Here is a 21,070-nt window from a genome sequence, read left to right on the forward strand (position 1 = left end):
ACTATACTTAAACAAGTTTCCTAATATTCATATCACAGGTATATTTAAACGGGGTTTTCCAGGTGGCGCTAGTGGTAAAGAAGCCACCTGCCAATGAAGGAGACCTAAGAGATGTGGGTTCAATCCCTGGGTTGGGAAGATCCCCTGGAGGAGGGCATGGCAACCCACTCCAGTTTTCTTGCCCGGAGAATCCCATGGACAGAGGAGCCTGGTGGGCTACAGTCAATAGGGCCACAAAGAGTCGGAAGCAACTTAGCACACAAACACACAGGTATATTTAAACATCTAGTGTAGCTTCCTTTTGGAGAAGGAAATGGCAACCCACTCCAGTATTCTTGCCTGGAGATTTCCAAGGACAGAGGAGCCTGGCAGGCCATGGTCCACAGGGTCGCGGAGAGTCAGATACCACTGAAGTGACTAAGCACACACGCAGCCTCCTTTTATATCACCGCTCAGATAACTGACCTACATCTCTAGAGCTACTTCATAGTTTCACAGCATTTCAGATCGTCCAGCTGAAAGGAATGTTAAGAGATTATCTATTATCTAGTCCAACTCCTAGTTCTTCAGATGTGAAAACTAACACCTAGGGGGAGGATGGCTGACTTATCACACAGCTAGTGATATTTCCAGTGGGGTTGGTTTGCCTTAGCTTGATTCCTGATGGCCTGGAAAACAAGATAATATTACCTCACAGAGAAGAGATTTTAAATATCTCAATAACAGCTTTCAATTCAAACCAAACCCAAAGCTGTTCCTATAAAGATGGCAAAGGGTAAAACTCCTTGATCTAGGCTCTCTTCATGGCTTTCCCTTCTGAACTCCAAGTGAACACAGAAACTCTCAGGGATTACATTTTGCCCACTAATAATCAATGGAGAAGCCACTACAGCTTACTGAGTGCTTGCTAGGTGCCAGGAGGCTCTCTGATCCTGAGAGCTACCTCTCCTTTTGTTACCGGGAGCTGACATGGGGTCACATGGACCTTGCTGGCTCTCTTCCCTCCTGTTCTCACTGGCTCAACCCTGGGACCCGCTGAGTTCTGGTTAAGCCCAGTGTGCATGAGCTCTGGGTAAGTCCCCCACCTCCCCTGCTCAGGCACTCTGGGCTCCTGATGAGCATGCCCTATTTCTACCTTCATCTCAGTACATTCACACAGAGCTGGGAACAACTTAGGGAGCTGTGTGTTCCAGGCAAAGGACATTTTATGTACAAAATTATGGAGTGTGAAAATGCAAAGTTTATTCAGAGAACAGTGAAACTCTGGGCATCCAGGAGCAGAAGATGCAGGTGCTAAAACTATCTTTCTTTCCTCTTCTCTCTCTGTCTAGAGAGGAGGAGGCAAAATGTGATCAGGAGGCAACAGACTAATCAAACTACCAAAGCAGAGGGAGACTAAGCTAGGCTGGTCTGAATGGCTTGAGTGATCTGGGAAAGATTATGGTTTGAACACGGCCGTGGTGGAGTTCTGGTGTGAGGATGCTGGGAAATGACTATGCTCATTAATAAACGACAAAGAAAGAACTGCAAGGAGCTGACCAGGCCTCTAACCTCCCCACTGCACCCAGACAGCCCTCCAGGCAATGGACTCAGGCTGGCCTGCTGGGAAAGGTCAAGTCCATTTCCCCACCTCAAAGGGCTTCTCCTTCCCCTGCGAGTACCACCACTAAGCATGCCCCCAGGCAGAAAGCAGCTTCTGAATGGAAACCTGAACCATCTTTTATTCCCCCAGCCAGGAAAATGCGCTTGGGAAAACGGGTCCCAGGGTGGAACACAGTAAGAACAGGGTGGCAGAGAGCCAGCAAGGTCCATGCGACCCCATGTCAGCTCCCAGCAACAAAACGGGAGACAGATCTCAGGATCAGACATTTGTATTTTGGGAATATGACTATTTTTATATTGTTTGTATTTCTGATACTCATTCCCTTTCTGTTCTTTCTCACTTTTGGTAAAGTTCATTTTTAAAATGTCAGCTAAGCTAAGAGGAACCAAGGAAAGCCGTTTTGTCTCTGTGCCCAGCCATACCTATGAGGGCTGGATGCGGGTGAAAGCAGAATTCCAGGTGAGCAGACCCGGGGGAATCACCCCTTCCCTCCACGATGCTTTCCTTTCAGAGTTCTCTTTTGCTGCACCGTGGAGGGTTCTGGGTCTGGCTTCTGTGATATTTGAGGGTTGTTCCTTCACAACACTGTGTTGGAAATGACTGATAAATGCTTGACCCTCTGGGGGGTGGGGCAGGGGGAGATGGGAGGTGTGCAGTTTGGAGAGGACTTAGTTCTCCGTCACTGGTGGGAGGGAAGAGATTTCTGGTGGGAGGAGATTGGGTCTTCTGGTACTTGTCTCTTCAGCAGCTGCCCCTTTCCTCCTTGGCATCATTTGTTACTTAATAAAATCAGTCTGAAGCCATATGCCACCTTTGTAAGGTAATACCAAATTTCTTAAAATTCACTTTTTAAAAATAAACAGAAGTGTCATCAGTTTGAGAGAGGTGTGCAAGCTGGAATACACAGCAAATATTTAAAACCACAAATCTGGCCTAGCTAAGTGAGGGCTTCTGTCCTTGTCTGTTGATGATATTAGAGTACTAATACTCAACTTCAGACACAATACCCTCTGGGCTATGACTGAGCTCCTGTTCTACAGTTTTTCAATCAAGAACTTCTAAAGTTATTTATACTGACAGTATAAGTTCCAACACTTATCAGAAAAGACTCTGATACTGGGAAAGATTGAAGGCAAGAAGAGAAGGGGATGAAAGAGGATGAGATGGTTGGATGTATCACTGACTCAATGGACATGAGTTTGAGCAAACTCTGGGAGATGGTGAAGGACAGGGAATCCTGGCGTGCTACAGTCCATGGGGTTGCAAAGTCAGACATGACTGAGCAACCGAAGAACAAGTTTCAACACAAAGATTCACCAAACGCACAATGTCACATCTTACCAGTGTCACCAGTTCCTATCCCTCTACCTCTAATTTCTATCCCAACAAAGTAAGGTAACCATACTCTGGAGTCAGCTGGGAACCACTCATATCCAATATGCCTCTTCCACAATCTAATCCGAGCAAAACACAGAAAAGCAGGTAACTTCTTTCAATATAAACTGTACCACATGATTAAGAAAACCACAACTCTTCTTTGTAGCCTTGTAAAAGATGTGTACCAACTGGGTTTAAAATCCTCATTTCCAGAAAGAAAAACACTGCACAAATAAAAGCACTACAAATCTTGAGCTGAGGGCTGCAACCACAGAATTTAAGAAATAACTATCCCAGAAAAAGACACGGTATGATCTCACTTGTATGTGAAATCCAGGGAAAAAACCCAAACTCGCAGATACAGAGAACAGACTGGCGGTTGCCAAAGGCAGGGCCTGGGACAGGGGGAATGAATGGAGCTGGGCAAAAGGCACAAACTTCGAGCTATAACATAAGTAAGTCCTGGGCGTATGACGCATAGCATGGCCACCACAGTCAGTAACACTCTATCACATACTTGAAAGTTGCGAAGAGAGCAGACCTTAAAAGTCCTTATTACAAGAAAAATACTGTAAATATACGAGGTGATGGACGTTAACTAAACTTACTGTGGTGGTCATTTCACAACATATACATATATAAAATCATTATGTTGTATACCTGCAACTAGTACAGTGTTATATGTCAATTATACCTTAATTTAAAAAAATATGTCCTCAACATGTGTTTAAATGGGCTATCATTTGCTCCCCACCAAAAGAAATCTTGCTCCTGCACTATCAGGATCTGGGACATAGAAACACATTTGGAAAGATAGAGGCTTGACTTTATCACAGAAATGAATCCCCCATGTGGAATTTTAGTTTACTGTTTCACTGTCAAAACTATGAACAGGCAACTCCAACCCATACTAAGAATAGGCCGCCCTTAAGTCCTCACTTACACAGAAACTGCCAATTGAGGAAAAGTCAGAATATGGAAAAGTTATATTAATCTAAATATGGAACATTACATTAGGGACAGAATAAAACTTTTAATATTCTATGACATTAGTATTGTTAATAGCTGCCATTTTCTCATGCATGTTTTACAGGCATGTCCTATTTCATTTTCACAATAACCTTAGAGGTGGGTATTATTATCCTCCTTTTATTGATGAAGAAAGGAAGACACACAGAAGTTGTGACATCTTGAAAGTCACAGCTAGTAAGTAACCCAGGTCTGACTGAGGTCTAGATTTCTTATCAACAATATGCAAACTAAAGACATCGCAAGGCTCTAAAACAAGTTTCTAAAAGACCAAGCTGGTACAGTGAAGTTGCAGAAAGACACAGGAAAATAAACCATCATTCCAAAAGTAAACTCAAATCATGAGTAAAAAAAAAATAATAATAATAAAGGATTGCCTTTAGGCCAATGCTAAAAACAGCCTATTTATGATTATTCTTATTGAATTTTAAGGAACTGAAAACATTTTGAAACAAGTTTTGGAAAATGTCACCAGAATTTAGTAGCATTATGATCACCAAGTAGGATTAAGTTCACCGAGCTCCCATTAGGAGCCATAAACTGTTAAGCGCTAAGACACAGAAAACAGGAAACAGTTCCCATTCTCAGAAACATTCAGTGATGTTGGTGAGAGATACAGGTACAGTGACAGAGCATAATACATTGTGGAAAGTGCAATAAAAGAGTTGCAGGGTATTAGAGGGAAGTGAAGAATGGTATATAATCTAGCCAGTGGGTGGCAGGAGAGTTTACTAGGAGAAGTTGCCTGCTGCAGAGGGTGGGCTACCACTACAGGCAGAGCACAAAGCCTGGGCACAGACCAGAGGTAAGAAAAGCGCAGTGGCATGGCTTATTGGGGGGTGTGTGGGGGGTGGGCCGGGTGTGGGATACCATGAGGTCAGGGTTGCTGAAGCATGGGGTGGGAGGCAGGGACTCAGGTAAGGCTAGAGAGGAGGGCAGGGTCCAAATCATGAAGAAGTTTAAACCAGTGAAGGGTTTTAGGCACACAAGTGACATGCTCAGAATTATCTTTTAACTAAATCCCTTGAGAGATGTAAGCAGACTTGAAGCCACACAGCCATAGGTTCAACTTCTAGCTCTAGGGCTTATTAGCTACATGAACCTTGGAGAGATATAAAACCTTCTACGCCTCAGTCTTGTCAACTGTAAATTGGGAAGTAAACAAATAATAAATGTAAAGCACTGGGACACAGTAAACACTTATTGTATTATTAATAATATTAATATATTAATATTAATCGCTGTTATTATTACTAATATTAATATCATAAGCCTACAAGTTCAGGGAGATCCATATGGAAATCCAGATAAGACAGACTCAGGTCCTGAATAGGACTGGAAAAAACAGGAGACTCAGAACTATTTAGAAAACAGAACTGAGCAAACCTGATGACCACCTGGCTATGGAAGTGTGGGTAAGGGAGAGGGTGCAGCATTGATGAGACTGGTCAAAGGGATGCAGAGGAATTATACAGGAACAAGCAGGGAAGGAAGGGTCAAAGGTGAGGTTAACAATTATTTTCAGGATGGAACATTCTTGTGAGCTGAGATGGAAAAGGCAGATGACAAAGGGTGATGATGCAAGAGACAGACTCACTGATAGAACAAGGTTCTTGAGAAAATAAGAAGGAATTTTAAAGTATCTCCTGTGTGTCATGCACCACACAAAGACCTAGGGACACGGGTCAATGAACCATCAGCGCAGAGTGTGACATAGATGCTAGTCCTCGGAGTGCATCCCATTACAGAAGCGCCGAGGGGGGCCATCTGACTGTGGGCCTCCTGAGCCCAAGTCTGTGCCTATTTACCTCCCTACTCCCACTACCCATCAGTGTCTTGCCCCATCTGGGAGGCATTCAATCAAGTTCCTGGTGTGAATGAATAAATATACTTGCCCAAAATCTTATTTCTAGGAGTAGAAATTTTATAAAGAGGCCTGAGAATATATTATAAGAGAGACGCAAGAGATTTGGGTATTAAAATACAGTTAAATAATAATTAAAATACTAAAATATGCAAAATACACATCTAAGAGCTTTACACAGAGGCAGCTGAAGGTTAAGAGAGTTGGGGAACAGGGCTGAGTCACGTGGAGAGGGCTGAAGTGGTTCCAGAACTCTGTCTGGCTGAATATAATCCCCAATCTGCAAATTTAAGCATTTAAGAAGGGACACATTTTTCATCTCAAAACTATAGATAAAGGACTAAAAAGAGAACGTACCAAAGACTATACACCAGCTGAAACCCAATCATCATAAAATAGTCAGGCAGGTGGGCTCTGGCTTAGACTGGCCAGGTCCCAAGTGAGGCTGTACCATTTAGTGACCATGTGACCTGGTCCAGGTCCCTTAACTTCTCTGGTAAAGCTCAGACCATTTGAAAATAAATGAGTCTCCAAGCTCCTTTCAAATCTCTTGCTTAAAGGTGCTAAAGCAGCCTTTCTTAACCTTCTGAATCACATACTCACTCTGAGAATCTATGAAAGCTATGAATGCTACCTACCTTCCCAAATAAACATAGACACCTTCATACAAAATTCTGCAAATCATTTCAGAAACTCCTGATTGCAGACCTCCTTCTAGTGAGAAAATAACTGAGGTGCAATTCTTTATAAAGAAGATATCTGTCTTCTTTAAAAGTAATGGAGTCCAGGTATCAGAGTGATCCCTTTACGGCCCACGGTGGAGAGCTTGCTCGGTTCCCACCTAAACTGTAAGTCTCCTCATCTCTGAATTCCTCAGAGCCCCAAATATAATAAATGCCCATTTCATTTATCAATTATGTTGACCAGGGCCCTAATGGTTTGAGTGCACAGTTTTGGAGTTTTCAGACCTTTGGTGCTTCTCAATGAGTTATCAACTTTGAATCCTCCCTTGGAGTAAGAAATCCAAATATACAGACAGCAACCACCATGGGCTTACTCCGCAGGGTCTATCAACTTTCCAAAATTGATTTCTGCTGAGAGGAGTCTAGCCACGCGAGACTAGAAGCTTTGCCTCAGTTCTACAGCAGAATTTGATAACCTTCCCCATTCTCCCAAAGGGAAACACACTGCATCTGCTTTTAGTAAAAATCCTTCACATTTGTATAACCCTTTGTACTTTCCAATCCCTCTCACATACATTAAATATTCATCTATGAGGTAGGCAATATACACAGTACTCCATTTTAAGAGATAAGGCAGAGAACATAACATTTAAGTAATCAAAGAGGGCTTTCAACAAAGTCTAGCACTCCAAGTCACATGGTTATAAATATGTTAGTGTTTCTCTATTTATCCTTTATTCAGAAGGTAGGAGAAACCTTTTTAAAATGACACAGAAAAATAGCCATGGCATTTAATAAAATGTTCAATGAACATCTAAATAGTACCTATGACTTTAGAAGCCAAGAACCTAAGCAATTTTATAAATAATCATTCAAGTTTAGTTTTTTTAATGTTCAGTAAGAATCTAATCAACCTATCATTTATGACTTAAAAAAAAAAAAGCAGAATTCACAGTATCTAAGTAGCAGGTGGGGGGGTTCTATACTTACCTATTGCACAGTGTAAAATCTGGAGAGAAAAAAGGGGGGAAAGAGAATTAGTAAAGAATATTATATTAATAGCTTTATTTCATACAAATTAGCCTTCACTCAGAATAGAGCAATGTCTGCCAGCAGTATTGAATTTTAAAAATGAACATTCTATTTTTAAACTTCATTACAGGGTATTTAACAAAATGCAAATTCTTATTCACTTTTTTGTTCATTTTTAATTTATTTATCTGTGGAGGATTTGCTAGGGAGTACACCTCACCCTATAGCTTAGCAGATGGCAGTGACTTCTTTTCTAAGACATAAACTAGCAAGAGCAGTAGTGTCCAAGTCCCCTGAGCCACACTGTATGGAACTGTCACAGACTGTGGAGCACAGAATCAGAAGACACCTTCCTTGCCTGGCAGGCCCTTCAGCACAGACATTCATTCTACAAAGCTCCACCCTTGGGCCCCATCTAATCTCTAATCCCAGATTTCTTTGAACTCCAGCCCCACATTCCTTTGGACATCTAAAGCTAGATTGGCACGCTTCAACAGATAGTTCACCCTCTCTTTCTTTCATACCTACCTGCCTCTTCACCAACCTCCCACTCTCAATTCAACTGCTCTTTCCTTTCCCTCACCCCCAAATCAAGCAAGTTTCCGAGTCCTGCCAATGCTTCTGGCACATCTTCCCCAGTTTTTTATTTCCAGTGCATAGACGAGTCTGCTATCTCCTCTCTACCTCAATGGCCATCTAACCAGCCAATTAGGTTTTTCCGAATCCCCTTCTAATTCATCCTGTATCTAGCACCTTAACCTGGGTGGTAATACTAATTTGAAGCCATCTATAAGATTGATTTAATGACCAAAGTTTTTCTGGACAATAAGACTAACAACTATTGCAGTGCATTTTAGAATTAACATTTCTGTAGCTGTCATTGTGTTGTTTGAAACTATAATAACCCTGGCAGATGGGCAGGACATATACCTCTATTTCCAGATGAAAAAACAAAGACTTAGAAAAGTTGTCCAACTTAAACAAGGTAGTAAGTGATATTCAGGATCAAGAACCTAGACTTTATTTCTAGTCTACTGCATTTTCTATCATTTCACTGTATATTAGTTATATCTGAAAAAACTATAACTTGACAAGACTTAACTTTATCTACAACATGCCTAGTAAGATTCTGTACTCAAGTCCACTATTCTGCTAAGTCTTTTTTGAAGACAGTGGGGCAGAGGGTGGCTTGGATTAAAAAAAAAAAATCAAGCTGCACAAATTTGTTGATAACTGATAAGAGAACAAAAGAATTACTAAACTTCAAATCTTACATTTTTCAAAAGAAAACACTACTAAGAACCTCAAATGTGTGAATATTACAAGATAAGCTGAACCTCCTGTTGCAAGATAAAGGAAAACTAAGCTACATGCTGATTAAAATGAAATGGAATGAAAGATGAGCAACCAGCATCCTTTGAGACGTGACAGATGATAATGCCTAGACAGAAAACCTACTCTATTCATGTATGTGGCAAGACAGCCAGGCTGCTGATTCACAACAGGGACCCTGCAGAAAAGCACATATAACCCTTAAGGCCACTCATCTTCTTTGTGTGACACAACAGATCTTAGTCACATGAGACCCAACCTCTCCCTTTTAATCACGTATTTTATACTGCCTCCTTTATTATATAATTCAGAGATGGTATAACTCACCTATACAAAAATGAAAACAAATAAACAACATCCTAACTGACATGTAAATTAGGAATAAGAAGAAAGTTGTTTATTTAAAAAAACGTGTATTTCCACATATAAATGCTTGGGGACACAATGACATAATGAAGCACTCAGATACAGGTATCAACTTATGATTAATACGTTTGGATTTAAAAATAAGAGTATCAGAAAGCACTTTGGGCAAGAATAGGAAAATAACAGAGCAGAGGCACAGGCCAGCACTAGAACAGAAACAGTATTAAAACAATAATGAACATAGGGAAAGAATCTTAACTGAAGTTAGAATAATGACAGCAAGTAAATAACACAGTAGAGGAAATGAGGAAGCATAAACATTATCACAAATCAAGTTAGGTCTTATTTGTGTGATGTCAAAATAATCCCCTAGATAATGTCCCAGGATAGGGCAGTAAGAAAGTATCACCAAAAACGTATCCTTCTCACTTGAAATCCCATTGAGACATATAACCTGTGCCTAGTCTGTAAAAAGAACTTGGAGACGATATACTTTGAATGGTAAGACAAGGAAAAGAATATGGATTAGACAAAAAAAAAAAAACGAATGAAAATACCGAGATGATGTGATAACATGGTTGTGTAATAGACTGGGAATACTTTTAGGATGAAAGTGATTCAAACAAAGGCAATATAAAATACTATTAAAGTAGTTATATTAAAGAAATTGAATGAGATTCCTACATTACATGTGTTGCCATTAACCTAAAGTCTGAACAGGAATCTCAAGTCTGTTTCATATTTTCAATCAGTTTCATTGCTTTTGCAGTTATAACACTATTGCACTGAAATCCTTTTCAACTAACTATGCCAGCTGAAAATGCTATAATGCTTACAGAACAGAATGTGCAGAGTGAACAAATTACTCAATTTTGAGATATCTTTATTTCAGTTAAGTTCCCTCTTCATTCCAACTGTGGTAGACAGAATAGTAAAGATGATTCCCGTAAGATTCCTGTTCCTAAATTATCCAATCAAACACTAAACAAGGAATCACAGGGTAGGAATTTTGCAAATGTAGTTAGAAGTCTGAAGTCAATGGACTTTCAGGTACAGAGATTATATGGATAGGCCTGATCCAACCGGGCCAGTCTTTTAAAAGCAGTTTTCTCCGGCTGGTGGTAGAAGAGGAAGTCAAAGGTATTCAAGGAACAAGATATTCAATATATTCCTGAATAGCCCATGGAATTCTCTAGGCCAGAACACTGGAGTGGGTAGCCTTTCCCTCCTCCAGGGAATCTTTCCATCCCAGGGATCGAACACAGGTTTCCTGCATTGCAGGCAGATTCTTTACCATCTGAGCCACAAGGGAAGCCCAAGAATATTGGAATGGGTAGCTTATCCCTTCTCCAGTGGATCTTCCCAACCCAGGAATCGAACTGGGGTCTCCTGCACTGCAGGTGAATTCTTTACCAACTGAGCTATTAGGGAAGCCTATCTCACATGAATGCTCACCAAACTGCATCCATTGTAAAGGAGACTCTTAATAAGAGTGAACAAAATGATATACATTATTAATATCAATTAGCCTCTTTTCCCAGCCACCCTAGTGTTTCCTCAATAGACTCATGAACAAATTGGCCATGGCAGCAAGAATGGAGGCTATGCATGGGCTCAGCAACATGAACTTCCTCTTAGCAAGGCAGACTTGATTAACCCTACTGCTGAGTGCCTAATCTGCTAACAGCAGAGATCAACATTAAATGCCCTATAAAATACCATTTCCCAGGAGGATAGCATACACCCTGATGGTAGGTTGATTACATTGGACTTTGTCCATCAAGGAGGGAGCAGATATTTGTACTTACTGGAATAAACACATATTCTAGATATGGTTTGCCTTCTTTGACCACAATGGCTCTGCCAGCCTTACCATCTATACATTCACAGAGTGCCTTATCCACCATCATGGCATTCTAACAGTACTGTGTTTGGTCAAAGAACACACTGAATCATCTGATCTTACCACACACCTCATCAACCAGAAATGCCTGGCTTAGCTGAAAGGAAGAATGCTTTACTGAAGACTAAGTTATAATGCCAATTGGGGAATCCTACCTTCAGATAATGGGGTTCTGCCTCACAGGACGCTGTCTACACTTTGAATCACAGATGCTGTATTCCTCACAACCGGATTACAAAGTTCCAAGAATCCAGAGGAGGAAGCAGGAGTGGCTACTCTCACTATTACCCCTGTTCACTCACCTGAAGAATTTTTGCTTTCCATTCTGGCAATGCTGAGCTCTACTGGTTTAAAAGATCTTAGTCTCCACAGGTTACTGGCTGCACCAGGTGACACAACAATGGTTCTACTGAACTGGAAGATTAGACTGCCCCCTGGCCATTTTGGGCTCCTTATTTATGCTACTGAACATAAACAAAAACAGGGTTTACTGATGGATGGAATGGTTGATCCTGATTGAGATCACGTTGCCATAGGGAATGGAGGCAAAGTGGACTATGTACAGAAGCCAGATATGAGGCACCTGTTAGCATTTCCAATAGTAAAGGTTAATGAAAAACTTACAGAAACCAAACAGAGGTAGAATGACTAAGGACTCGGACTCCTTGGGAATGAAGGTTTGGGTCATTCCACCCTTATTGCTGTAGTAGTACTGTTAGTTGCTCAATCGTGTCCGACTCTTTGCGATCCTACGGACTGTAGCCACCAGGCTCCTCTGTCCATGGGATTCTCCAGGCAAGAATACTGGAGTGGACTGCCATTCCCTTCTCCAGAGGATCTTCCCGACCCAGGGGTCAAACCCAGGTCTCCTGAGTTGCAGGCAGATTCTTTACCATTTGAGCTACAGGGAAGACTTGCAATCTGTACCACGGTCTAAAGCTATGCTGCCAATGCAGTAGAGCTTATTTCAGTTTAAATTATAAGGAAATAAAACTAGAAAGTCATTTTCTCAGTCTCACCTACCCCATGGACTCAACAGTAGCTAGTGTATTGGACAGATAGCACAGATTTGAAGTATTATCATTGCAAAAGTTCTTCTGGACAATGCTGGTCTAAAGAATTAATTTTATTTATTTATACATCAGTTAGAAACCCTTTGATGGGATTCTTTAAAAGTTCTATTATTTTGGTAAGTGTTTTCAAAATGTCTCCATCTGTAGGAAACTGCATGGTCTCTTATTCAGAGACCTAATGCATTCTCCTGGCTTCATAAGAATATTTTTATTTTTCAAAGTCTAAGGTTCCAAGTTGTTTTACTATTACATCTGAAGATTTTCTCTTTTCTGTTAGAAATCACTTATATTCATTTTAAGTTTAAAAATTTAACAAGCAGGTACTCAGGAAGGGAAGAGTTTTTCCCTTGAAAAACAGCTCCTATGTATTACTCCACACACTCTCAATAGTCACACTGAGAGGGGCTTTCACTTCCAAATAATTTTCTAGAATTTTTCCTGACTATTTTTGAATTATACTTTCCAATCTTTTCTATTTCTGGTAGCCATATATCTTGACAGGTTCGATACTCTCAATCTCTTTTCTAGATATCTTGGTTCTACTACACTAGTAGTCTGTTAAGTTCCACTACTTTCCTGTATGCTTTTTCTGTGGTACTGATAATCATTTACACGTTAGCTAGTCCACCAGAGGTCTCTGCTCTGTAATCTATTTTATCTGAGACCATAACCAGGAACTCCTGCCTTTCTTGAATCTTCAGTACATATTACATACTTTTCTGCACTGCACACTCCTTCCTGTCCTGAACTGCAACCATTGATATTTTCAGTTCTCGTTATTAAAAAAAAAAAAAAAAATCAGCATGCTCTTTTTTACAGCCATTACCTGTCTTCTCTGAATACCATATCAATTTGCTTCTATTTGCTTGAGTTGTTAAGCAGTGAGGCCTGTGTGGGCGGACTCCTGTTTCCCACAGTCTCCCTCTTCCCTTCTGATGTTGTGACACTTATTAATTATACCCAAGTTCTGTTCCCCTCTGGTTTTCAGTTTCTGAAGCTGGTTTGTCTGGTTTCTTGTCATTCCCGTTTGTGTCAGGTAGCTTCACTATGACTTGCTCTGCTTGCTCTTCAGAAGACTCAGAGGTCTGGTGTCTCAAAACAAGGGCTCAGAAAAAGAGTAGTCTAAAATGTGCATATAGCTTGTTTCAGAAGTTCCTTTTAAAAATCATTATTGAGAAATCAGCATGTTTCCACAAAGAAGAAAAACATTACAGGTGATGGTTAGGTACCCAGATGAGTTCAGAAAAGCAAACTTAACAGATAATGTGCCTAAAATGTATGACTGTATTAGTAACATCACAGAAACCAATCACCTAATATTTCTGTGGAAAAAAAAAAACTCACTCAGTAGTTGAGGTAAAAAGACAAAAACGCAGGAGGGAGACAAGATTGGAGCCCTCTTCCTAAGGATACTACAAGTTCTTAAGAATTTTCTGTATTTTAGAGAAATATCCAAATCAGTTTCCTGTTTCATCAAAGGATCTGAGGAGAGTTGTGAGGTGAGGTATAAGAGTCAGAGCAGAATACAGAGATGGGACTTAGAAAACAACAAAACTGTCTTCTTTCCTTCCCCAGAACCAACCAGTTTGGCCATTTCAGACCCAACCCTAAATCAACTCAAGAGAAAAGATAACAAATGAAACTTTTTTCTTTCTTTCTTTTTTTGGTAGATAAGAGGGTTCCAAGCATTAGAGGGATCTGGAAGACAATAAGAAGGAAAAGGGGTGCCTGTGGTCCATTAGACAGTCCAAGATGGACAGTGGCTGGTAAATGGTGTATGTACTGATGGACATGTGTGGAAGATGGTCTATTTAGCAAAAACAATGAATGTCTCTGCAGAGCAGTCCTTAACTTATTGAAATCCTCACTGTCAATCACAGAGGCACATCCAATTACAAGTACCTGAAAGTGTCTTTGTGGTAATTACAGTCTTATGTTAACTAAATATGTTTAGAAATCCAAATTCTGTTAGAAATAAGTTTAAAGTGCCATAATGTAGGATCAATCTACCAATTTCTAATTTTAACCCAGTTCTCAACAGGAAAGAGAGTCCTTCCTTATCCAGGACTATCATGGACACCTCAGAAAAGAATAAAGTAAAAAGAAAATTTATCCATAGGTCATCATAGATGAATGGTATTTTAAAAACTGAGATATAATTCACATATCACAAAATTCACTTAGAGTATACAATTCAGTGATTTTCAGTTATGTTTCTAAGGTTGTACAACCATACCACCATTTAATTCAAGAACATTTTCATCACCTTAAAAAGAAATCCTGTACCCATAAGCAATCACAGCCCTTGGCAACCATTAATTCACTTTCTGTCTCTTTGAATTTGCCTATTCTGGATATTTCATATAAATGGAATCAAACACATAGCCTTTTGTTTCTAGCTTCTTTCACAAAGCATGTTTTCAAGATTCATCCATGTTGTAACAAGTACCAGTAATTCATTCACTTTACAGTATGGAGATACCATCTTTTATTTATCTATGAATGGCATTTAAAAAATATACTTTTGTTACCTATGTTAATTAACTCCCAGGATTACTCCAGATTCAACTCAAGAAACAATGTATTTATTCACACACTGATCTCTTGGCTCACAAAGTTATCAGCATTTTACTTTCTATCAACTTATAAATCATCTCATATCTCATTATCTTCACTGTACTGTGTCTCATGACTTTCGTACACACTTTCTTGGGCTTGCTGCCTAAAGCCACTTTTCTAGAGACTGTCCCTTCCCTCCAACTTCTATATGGTTAATGTGATCCTGCTCTTGTCTATAGGTGACTGGACCAGAAGTAAGTACCTAGTTTAAGCTGGACAATTAGGCTCTTCACTCGGAATATGGAAATGCAAATAAGATTGCTTTTAATTAGCTGCTCTCTTGATTGCAGAAACTACAATCTCAGGAGTTTTCTGTTACCATGGTCTGCCACATAGACTAAGAAACCAAAAAAAAAAAAACAAAAACCAGTCTGCAGGAAGAGAAGACTCAGAGAAAGAGAGAGAACATGGTAAAGAAACACAGCAAGAACTCCTGGGTCCCCAATGGTGCTCCAGTCCCTGATTCCAGGCCATTACTAGGTCCCAGATGCAGCCCCACCACTGGGGTCCATGGGACATACTATACATTTATAACAAATTCCCCTTATTACAGATGAAGTCAGTCAAGGAGGTTTCTATAATCTCTAGCCAACGGTCCTAACATAATTATCTACTCAATAAAATTTTAATATCTTTATCAGCAAGGGTTCAGTCTCCATGGTATCCATCACAGTGACTCAAGGACATACTTATTTAACTATCACCTGTGGAATATTTTGGAAAACTATCTATAAAAATTACTCAAGACATTCTTGTATGAGTATGTGGGAAAAAAATTAGGATTTCTATTTTATTAAAAAGCTACATTATTGTTTCACAAACTCAATATATCTTGTACATATTTTGCAAAACTTCATTTAATTTCCTCAGAAAGTCTTTCTGTATTACATTACTACATGTCCATTTACACATGCTTAGTAAATGTTTTTAAATTTTTTAAAAAGCAAAGTGTTATATTTTCCTGAGAAGATTTGAAGTTTCTTGAGAACAAGTAAAGTCTATTTCCTCTGAAAGCAAACTCTCATAAAACCTACTAAGGAATAATCATACAAATTATAATTCAGAATATTCTTACAGAGGTACAAGTGAGTGGCTGACCTCCCTGGACACATTTGTTCCTCCTATAAACAGGGTTTATTATTAAGCACTAATAATTCACAAAAGGACAACTTATCTGTAACTAAACAATACTAAGCACATGTAATTATCATACCATCTAGGCTGGGTAGGCAAGAAAACATTCCTTAATGGACAGCTCAGGAAATGCTGTTCTAGCAAGCCTGATCTCTTCTCCCCAGTTGAGGGGGTCCCTTCCCACCGCTGCCATCTACAAAGCTAATACACTGCACATTGCAGGGAGTCTTCATTCATTTTGCAGAGTACCTTTTCCAGAATCAAATCCAGGATTTGTCACCAAATTGGTTTTTACTGGGGATAATAGAGATAAAACCAAAACTCCAAAGTATTTTCTTAAATCCCTATTAAAAATTCTATAAGGATAAATGGGCTAATCCCTCCCAGGCTAAGATTTGGTTCCTAAGTGGATTTTTGTATCACACTATTTAAGGTCACTACTTTCCCTAAGATAGTCTTAAATTTTAAAAATTATACCTCTAATATTACCAAGTCTTACAGAGACAGAATCCCCTTTAAATTATTTCATTATTCCAATGGGGTACAACTTCTTACTGTATCAAGCACTGAGGCAGTTTCTAATGGTCTTGATTCCAAATTTGCTTCTCTGTAGCTTTAGAGAACTGTGTGGGCCAAAGGTCCGGGAGACAAGTTCTACTTATTTACTACTGCCTCTTTCCAAAAGAATTTCAGCCTCCAAGTTTAAAATATGGCCTAAACTATTTGCTAAAATTTCCTTAAACTATTAGGGTAGAAAGGAACTTTACAAATCTACTTCCACCTAATTATTCTACAAATGAGAAAAAGAGGCAGACAAGAGATAAATGACACACCCAAATTCACAAAGTAAGTTAGTAAAACTAGCATGCTTAGAATAAGGCACTCAAGCTCCGGCTGGAGGCTCTCTACATCGTACTATCTACCTTAAATGTATAAGGAAGGACAGTATCAAAATCTGCTTTCTGAGAGAAAAAAAAACAAAAACTGTTAACTTTCTGCTTTCAAAAATTAGGGGAGAGGTGGAAGTAACACATTTTATTTCATAGAGATAAATGGTCTTTTCTTAAATATCCTTCCAAACATCATGATGGGCTTGGCCTAGAGGCTAAGTGAAATGAAACTGAATACCAGATCTGCTCTGCAACCTGAAAAATTTTCACCATAATGAACTATGACAGCTATTGTGTGTGCCCAAAGCTATCTCATCTTCCTTTTTCCATTAACAAAGTCTACAGTTTCTTGGCCAGAAGGATGTGCCCTAGATCTGACCAATCAAGTATCTCACATCACTGGCAAGAGTAATTGTTCTAAGTAAGGCCAACCAGAATCCTTCCCTGATGCTAAGAAAACTAAGCTCTCTCCCACCATGTGGCGAAGGCAATGTGCAGGAGAGCCTAAGACCAATATTCAAAGAGAAACAGGGAAGCAGAGATGAGAGATGGAAAGAGAGTCTGCAACATCAAATCCTTGGTTCTCATTCCTCATTCCTGAGCTGGTTCCTTTGATTTTGTAAGCTAACCCTATATCTTTACCAACTATGGAAGCCAATAAATTTCCTTTTGCTTAAAATAATTTGAATTGGGCTTCTGCCACTTGCCACTCAAAAATCCTAACGTACTTAACCCAGAAGACAGGAATGGATATATACATTATCCTTAATACAGGGAAATTAGTAAACTATTCTTTAAAAAAATTTTTGGAGGCTTCTAGACAGTCTCTACTATTTTTTATATCTATCACTCCTGACATCCTACACTTACCAACTTCACTGTGCCCATTATATGCCAGGCCCCAAGAGTATCCGAGTTTGCTAGCAGTTCCCTAGAATGTTCCTGGAACTTTTGTAATCCTAATATAAGTTTGTTTAATTTGATTTCCAATAGAAGTTGAATGTAAAACACATTCCAGGTAATGCAAGTTAAACGAGATCTACTTTACCTGGTCAAAGAGATAAATCAGACATCAACATTATACATAGCATACTATGAGGCAAGTTTTTAACATTTAAAGCAAATCCAACAGAAACATGGCTACTTCAGTATTATTTAGTAGCTTGTTTTTAATTTTACAATAGAAATCAACAGCAACAAATCTCAGGACCCACCTCCAATAAGGCTCCAGTTTGGAAGAATTTCAAAGGCTTTTCAATGGAATAATAAAGGCTATGATAGCTACCCTTAGCCAGGTATGCTCTGACCAGACCAACTGCTATAACGAGCCACCTAAGAAAGAGAGCAATCAGGAAAAAAAAAAAGTTAAGTAGGATTATAATAGAAAGACATGGCAATGACAGATACTGCCAAAGGTGACCTCAAGAATCTGTCCTGGATTTATGGATTATCACCCTCAAATGCCAAGCTGTATGTAATGCACAGAAATGCTGCACCATCAGCAACATCCTACCAAGAGTGCTTCTGTAAAAGCACAGTGGCACCTCACCCATCTGGAGCTCGGCTTTTTGGCAACCTTGCCTATTGAGAACAAGGCCAAAAGGAAGGGAATAAGCTAAATTGGTCCTTGAGCGGCTATATTAGGTGCCAGAAAGTACAAGACAAAAGAAACTATTACAGGAAAATTTAATGCCCTGTGCAGTTAAAGGGTCTGTAATAATAACAGGGTGAAGATCAGATGTTTTAAACTATATATGTAAGTATCTTACTGGTACCTTAAAAGCCGTTCTTTTAAAAGACTACAAATGACATGAATAAATAGCTTTTTTTTTTTAGAATAAAAGGCTTTTAAGCTGAGAGTCTCAAAATCAATTCAGTAAAGAAAGTCAGATCAATACAAAATGCAAAAGGGAAGCATTTAGGCATATGGCTCTGAACACACATTTGTTCTACTCTCCTCCAAAATAAATTTCTCAGATCTTGTAGCTTTTTATTTGTTAAGTTCCATACTGAAATGTTGTACACCTTTATTAAAGTATGTCTCCTTGAAGGTGCTAACAGACTTATTTATGTGTACAATCTTAACTAGGCAATGGGGAATGTGGTCTGTTATTTCTAGAAACTATCATGCAAAGACATCAAACAAGAGTTTGTAAAAAAAAAAAAAAGAAAGAAATTAATTCCTTAATGGTGTTACTGGTTCAGTATTGGTGGTGGTGGTTTAGTTGCTAAGTCGTGTCTCTCGCGATCCCATGGACTGCAGCCTGCCAGGCTCCTCTGTCCACGGGATGCTCCAGGCAAGAATACTGGAGTGGGTAGTCATTTCCTGCTCCAGAGGATCTTCCAGACCCAGGAATCAAACCGGGTCTCCTGCATTGCAGGTAGATTCTTTACCAATTAGTGGCCTAGAAAAAACCTTACTTTACTCTCATACCCCCAACTTGTCTTCCTGGTTTAAGATACCATTTCTTACCCACCACCCTATTCTCTATGTTAATGGTTTAAAAATACTCTTTTCACCTTCCCCAATGTATCTTAAAAATCTATCTTCAGTACAATGCCCTTACTAAGATGACAAGAATTTTTATATATAAACACACACATAACACTCCTGAATATTCTTTTAAAAACACTGTGACCATTTATGTGATAAAGTAAGCTTGCATGCGATATTTCTTCATTAGTCTTTGAGTCAAGAGACATGGGTTCTAGACCCAGAACTACTACTAACAAGTTCTGTGACTTCAAACAAGATAAGCAAGTCACAACTTCTCTGAGCCTAGGTTTCAATATTATATCTAGCAATAGTCATAAAGCCCCTATGATCTTCTCAAGATACGTTTTGTGCATGTGTGTGTGTGAAAAAGCAAGGTGCTGAAATGCTAATAGATTAGAATTTGTATTTTTAAAAAGGGGTGGGGTATGATTATACAATTTGCTAGTATCAGTATCTTAAAAGACAGACAAAATTAACTGCCTTCTAGGGAGGAAACCTGTGTGAAAGGGAAGATAGGAGGGTAGATTCTCACTGTATGCCCTTGTATATATTTTCAATTTTGCATTTGGCCATTGTATTATCTAGTTTAAAAATAAATCAAACTAGATGTTCATTATACAGTTCTTTCAACTTTTCTGTATGTTTGAAAATTTTCAAAATAAAATGAAAAAAAATTTTTTACAAATGAATACAATTTAAAAATCTATATATTCGTCTGATCCTGTGATCAAAAATCAGGAGATGAAAGAATTGGAGAAACTTGGAGAGCGCCTAGCTCAACTCTTTAGTTTTTACAGATGAAAAAACGGAGGTCTAGAGAAATTAAATGATTTATCCAAGGTCACACAGCTAGTCAGTGTCATAACTAGAACTCAAAACTCGCTGTGACAAGGGATGGACTGAAATAAGAAACAAGAGAGGGTAAAATCTGTTTCCAGGGTCTATTCCCCTCCTCCCCAGTAACTCTGCCTTCCATCTCTAGAGTCCTGCCTGCTCCAACCCATCCTATAAAGTCTGCGGCTGCTGCTGCTTAGTCGCTTCAGTCGTGTCCTACTCTGTGCGACCCCATAGACGGCAGCCCACCAGGCTCCCCCGTCCCTGGGATTCTCCAGGCAAGAACATTTGGAGTGGGTTGCCATTTCCTTCTCCAATGCACGAAAGTGAAAAGTGAAAGTGAAGTCGCTCAGTCGGGTTCGACTCCAGCGACCCCATGGACCTATAAAGTCTAAATTCACCTAAAGCACAGAACTGCTCATGTCACTAGGCAAAAACTTTGAACGCTCTGCCACCACCTTTCACATTAAAGCTCATCGTGGATTTTGAAAACAGCCGCGGAAACAAATGGTCACTCTGCAACCACAGCTCCCTCCATTCCCTTTAGAGGGAACAGCTCGCCATTCGTGACTTGCCGCCTGGGCTCTCCGCGCTGCAGGATCGCCCGGCACACAGCCCCCCAGACCTGGACGTGCGGCCGGCCCACCTGTCCTCCCAAGGCCCTCCGAACCACCACCTAGGCAGCCTTCCCCGAGCCCCCATGGAGTCTCGAAACTCCAGCTCCGGGCACACCCGGTGCCTGGGAACTTGCTCGGTCCCCGGCCCGGGCGAGAGTCCTGGGTAGGCACAGGGGAGGAGGATCCAGCCTCGGTTGCCCTCAGCGCCCAAGTCCCG

The 21,070-nt window shown here is 39.8% G+C and overlaps 1 protein-coding gene across 1 annotated transcript in view; it reads right to left on the reverse strand.

Moving 5' to 3' along the window:
• PTPLB (protein tyrosine phosphatase-like (proline instead of catalytic arginine), member b) overlaps positions 1-21,070 on the reverse strand; it is an 89,093-nt gene that overhangs the window by 67,571 nt on the left and 452 nt on the right. The window contains exons 2-5 of the mRNA XM_010834410.1: positions 20,812-21,012; positions 18,455-18,486; positions 18,120-18,311; positions 7,547-7,565 (exon numbers count right to left, since the gene is read on the reverse strand). Of these exons, the coding sequence (XP_010832712.1) occupies positions 7,547-7,565; positions 18,120-18,311; positions 18,455-18,486; positions 20,812-21,012 (444 nt within the window). The remainder of the gene's footprint in view (positions 1-7,546; positions 7,566-18,119; positions 18,312-18,454; positions 18,487-20,811; positions 21,013-21,070) is intronic.

Source organism: Bison bison, unplaced genomic scaffold (assembly GCF_000754665.1).
Source record: "Bison bison bison isolate TAMUID 2011002044 unplaced genomic scaffold, Bison_UMD1.0 scf7180017864032, whole genome shotgun sequence".
Taxonomy (NCBI): Eukaryota; Metazoa; Chordata; class Mammalia; order Artiodactyla; family Bovidae; genus Bison; species Bison bison.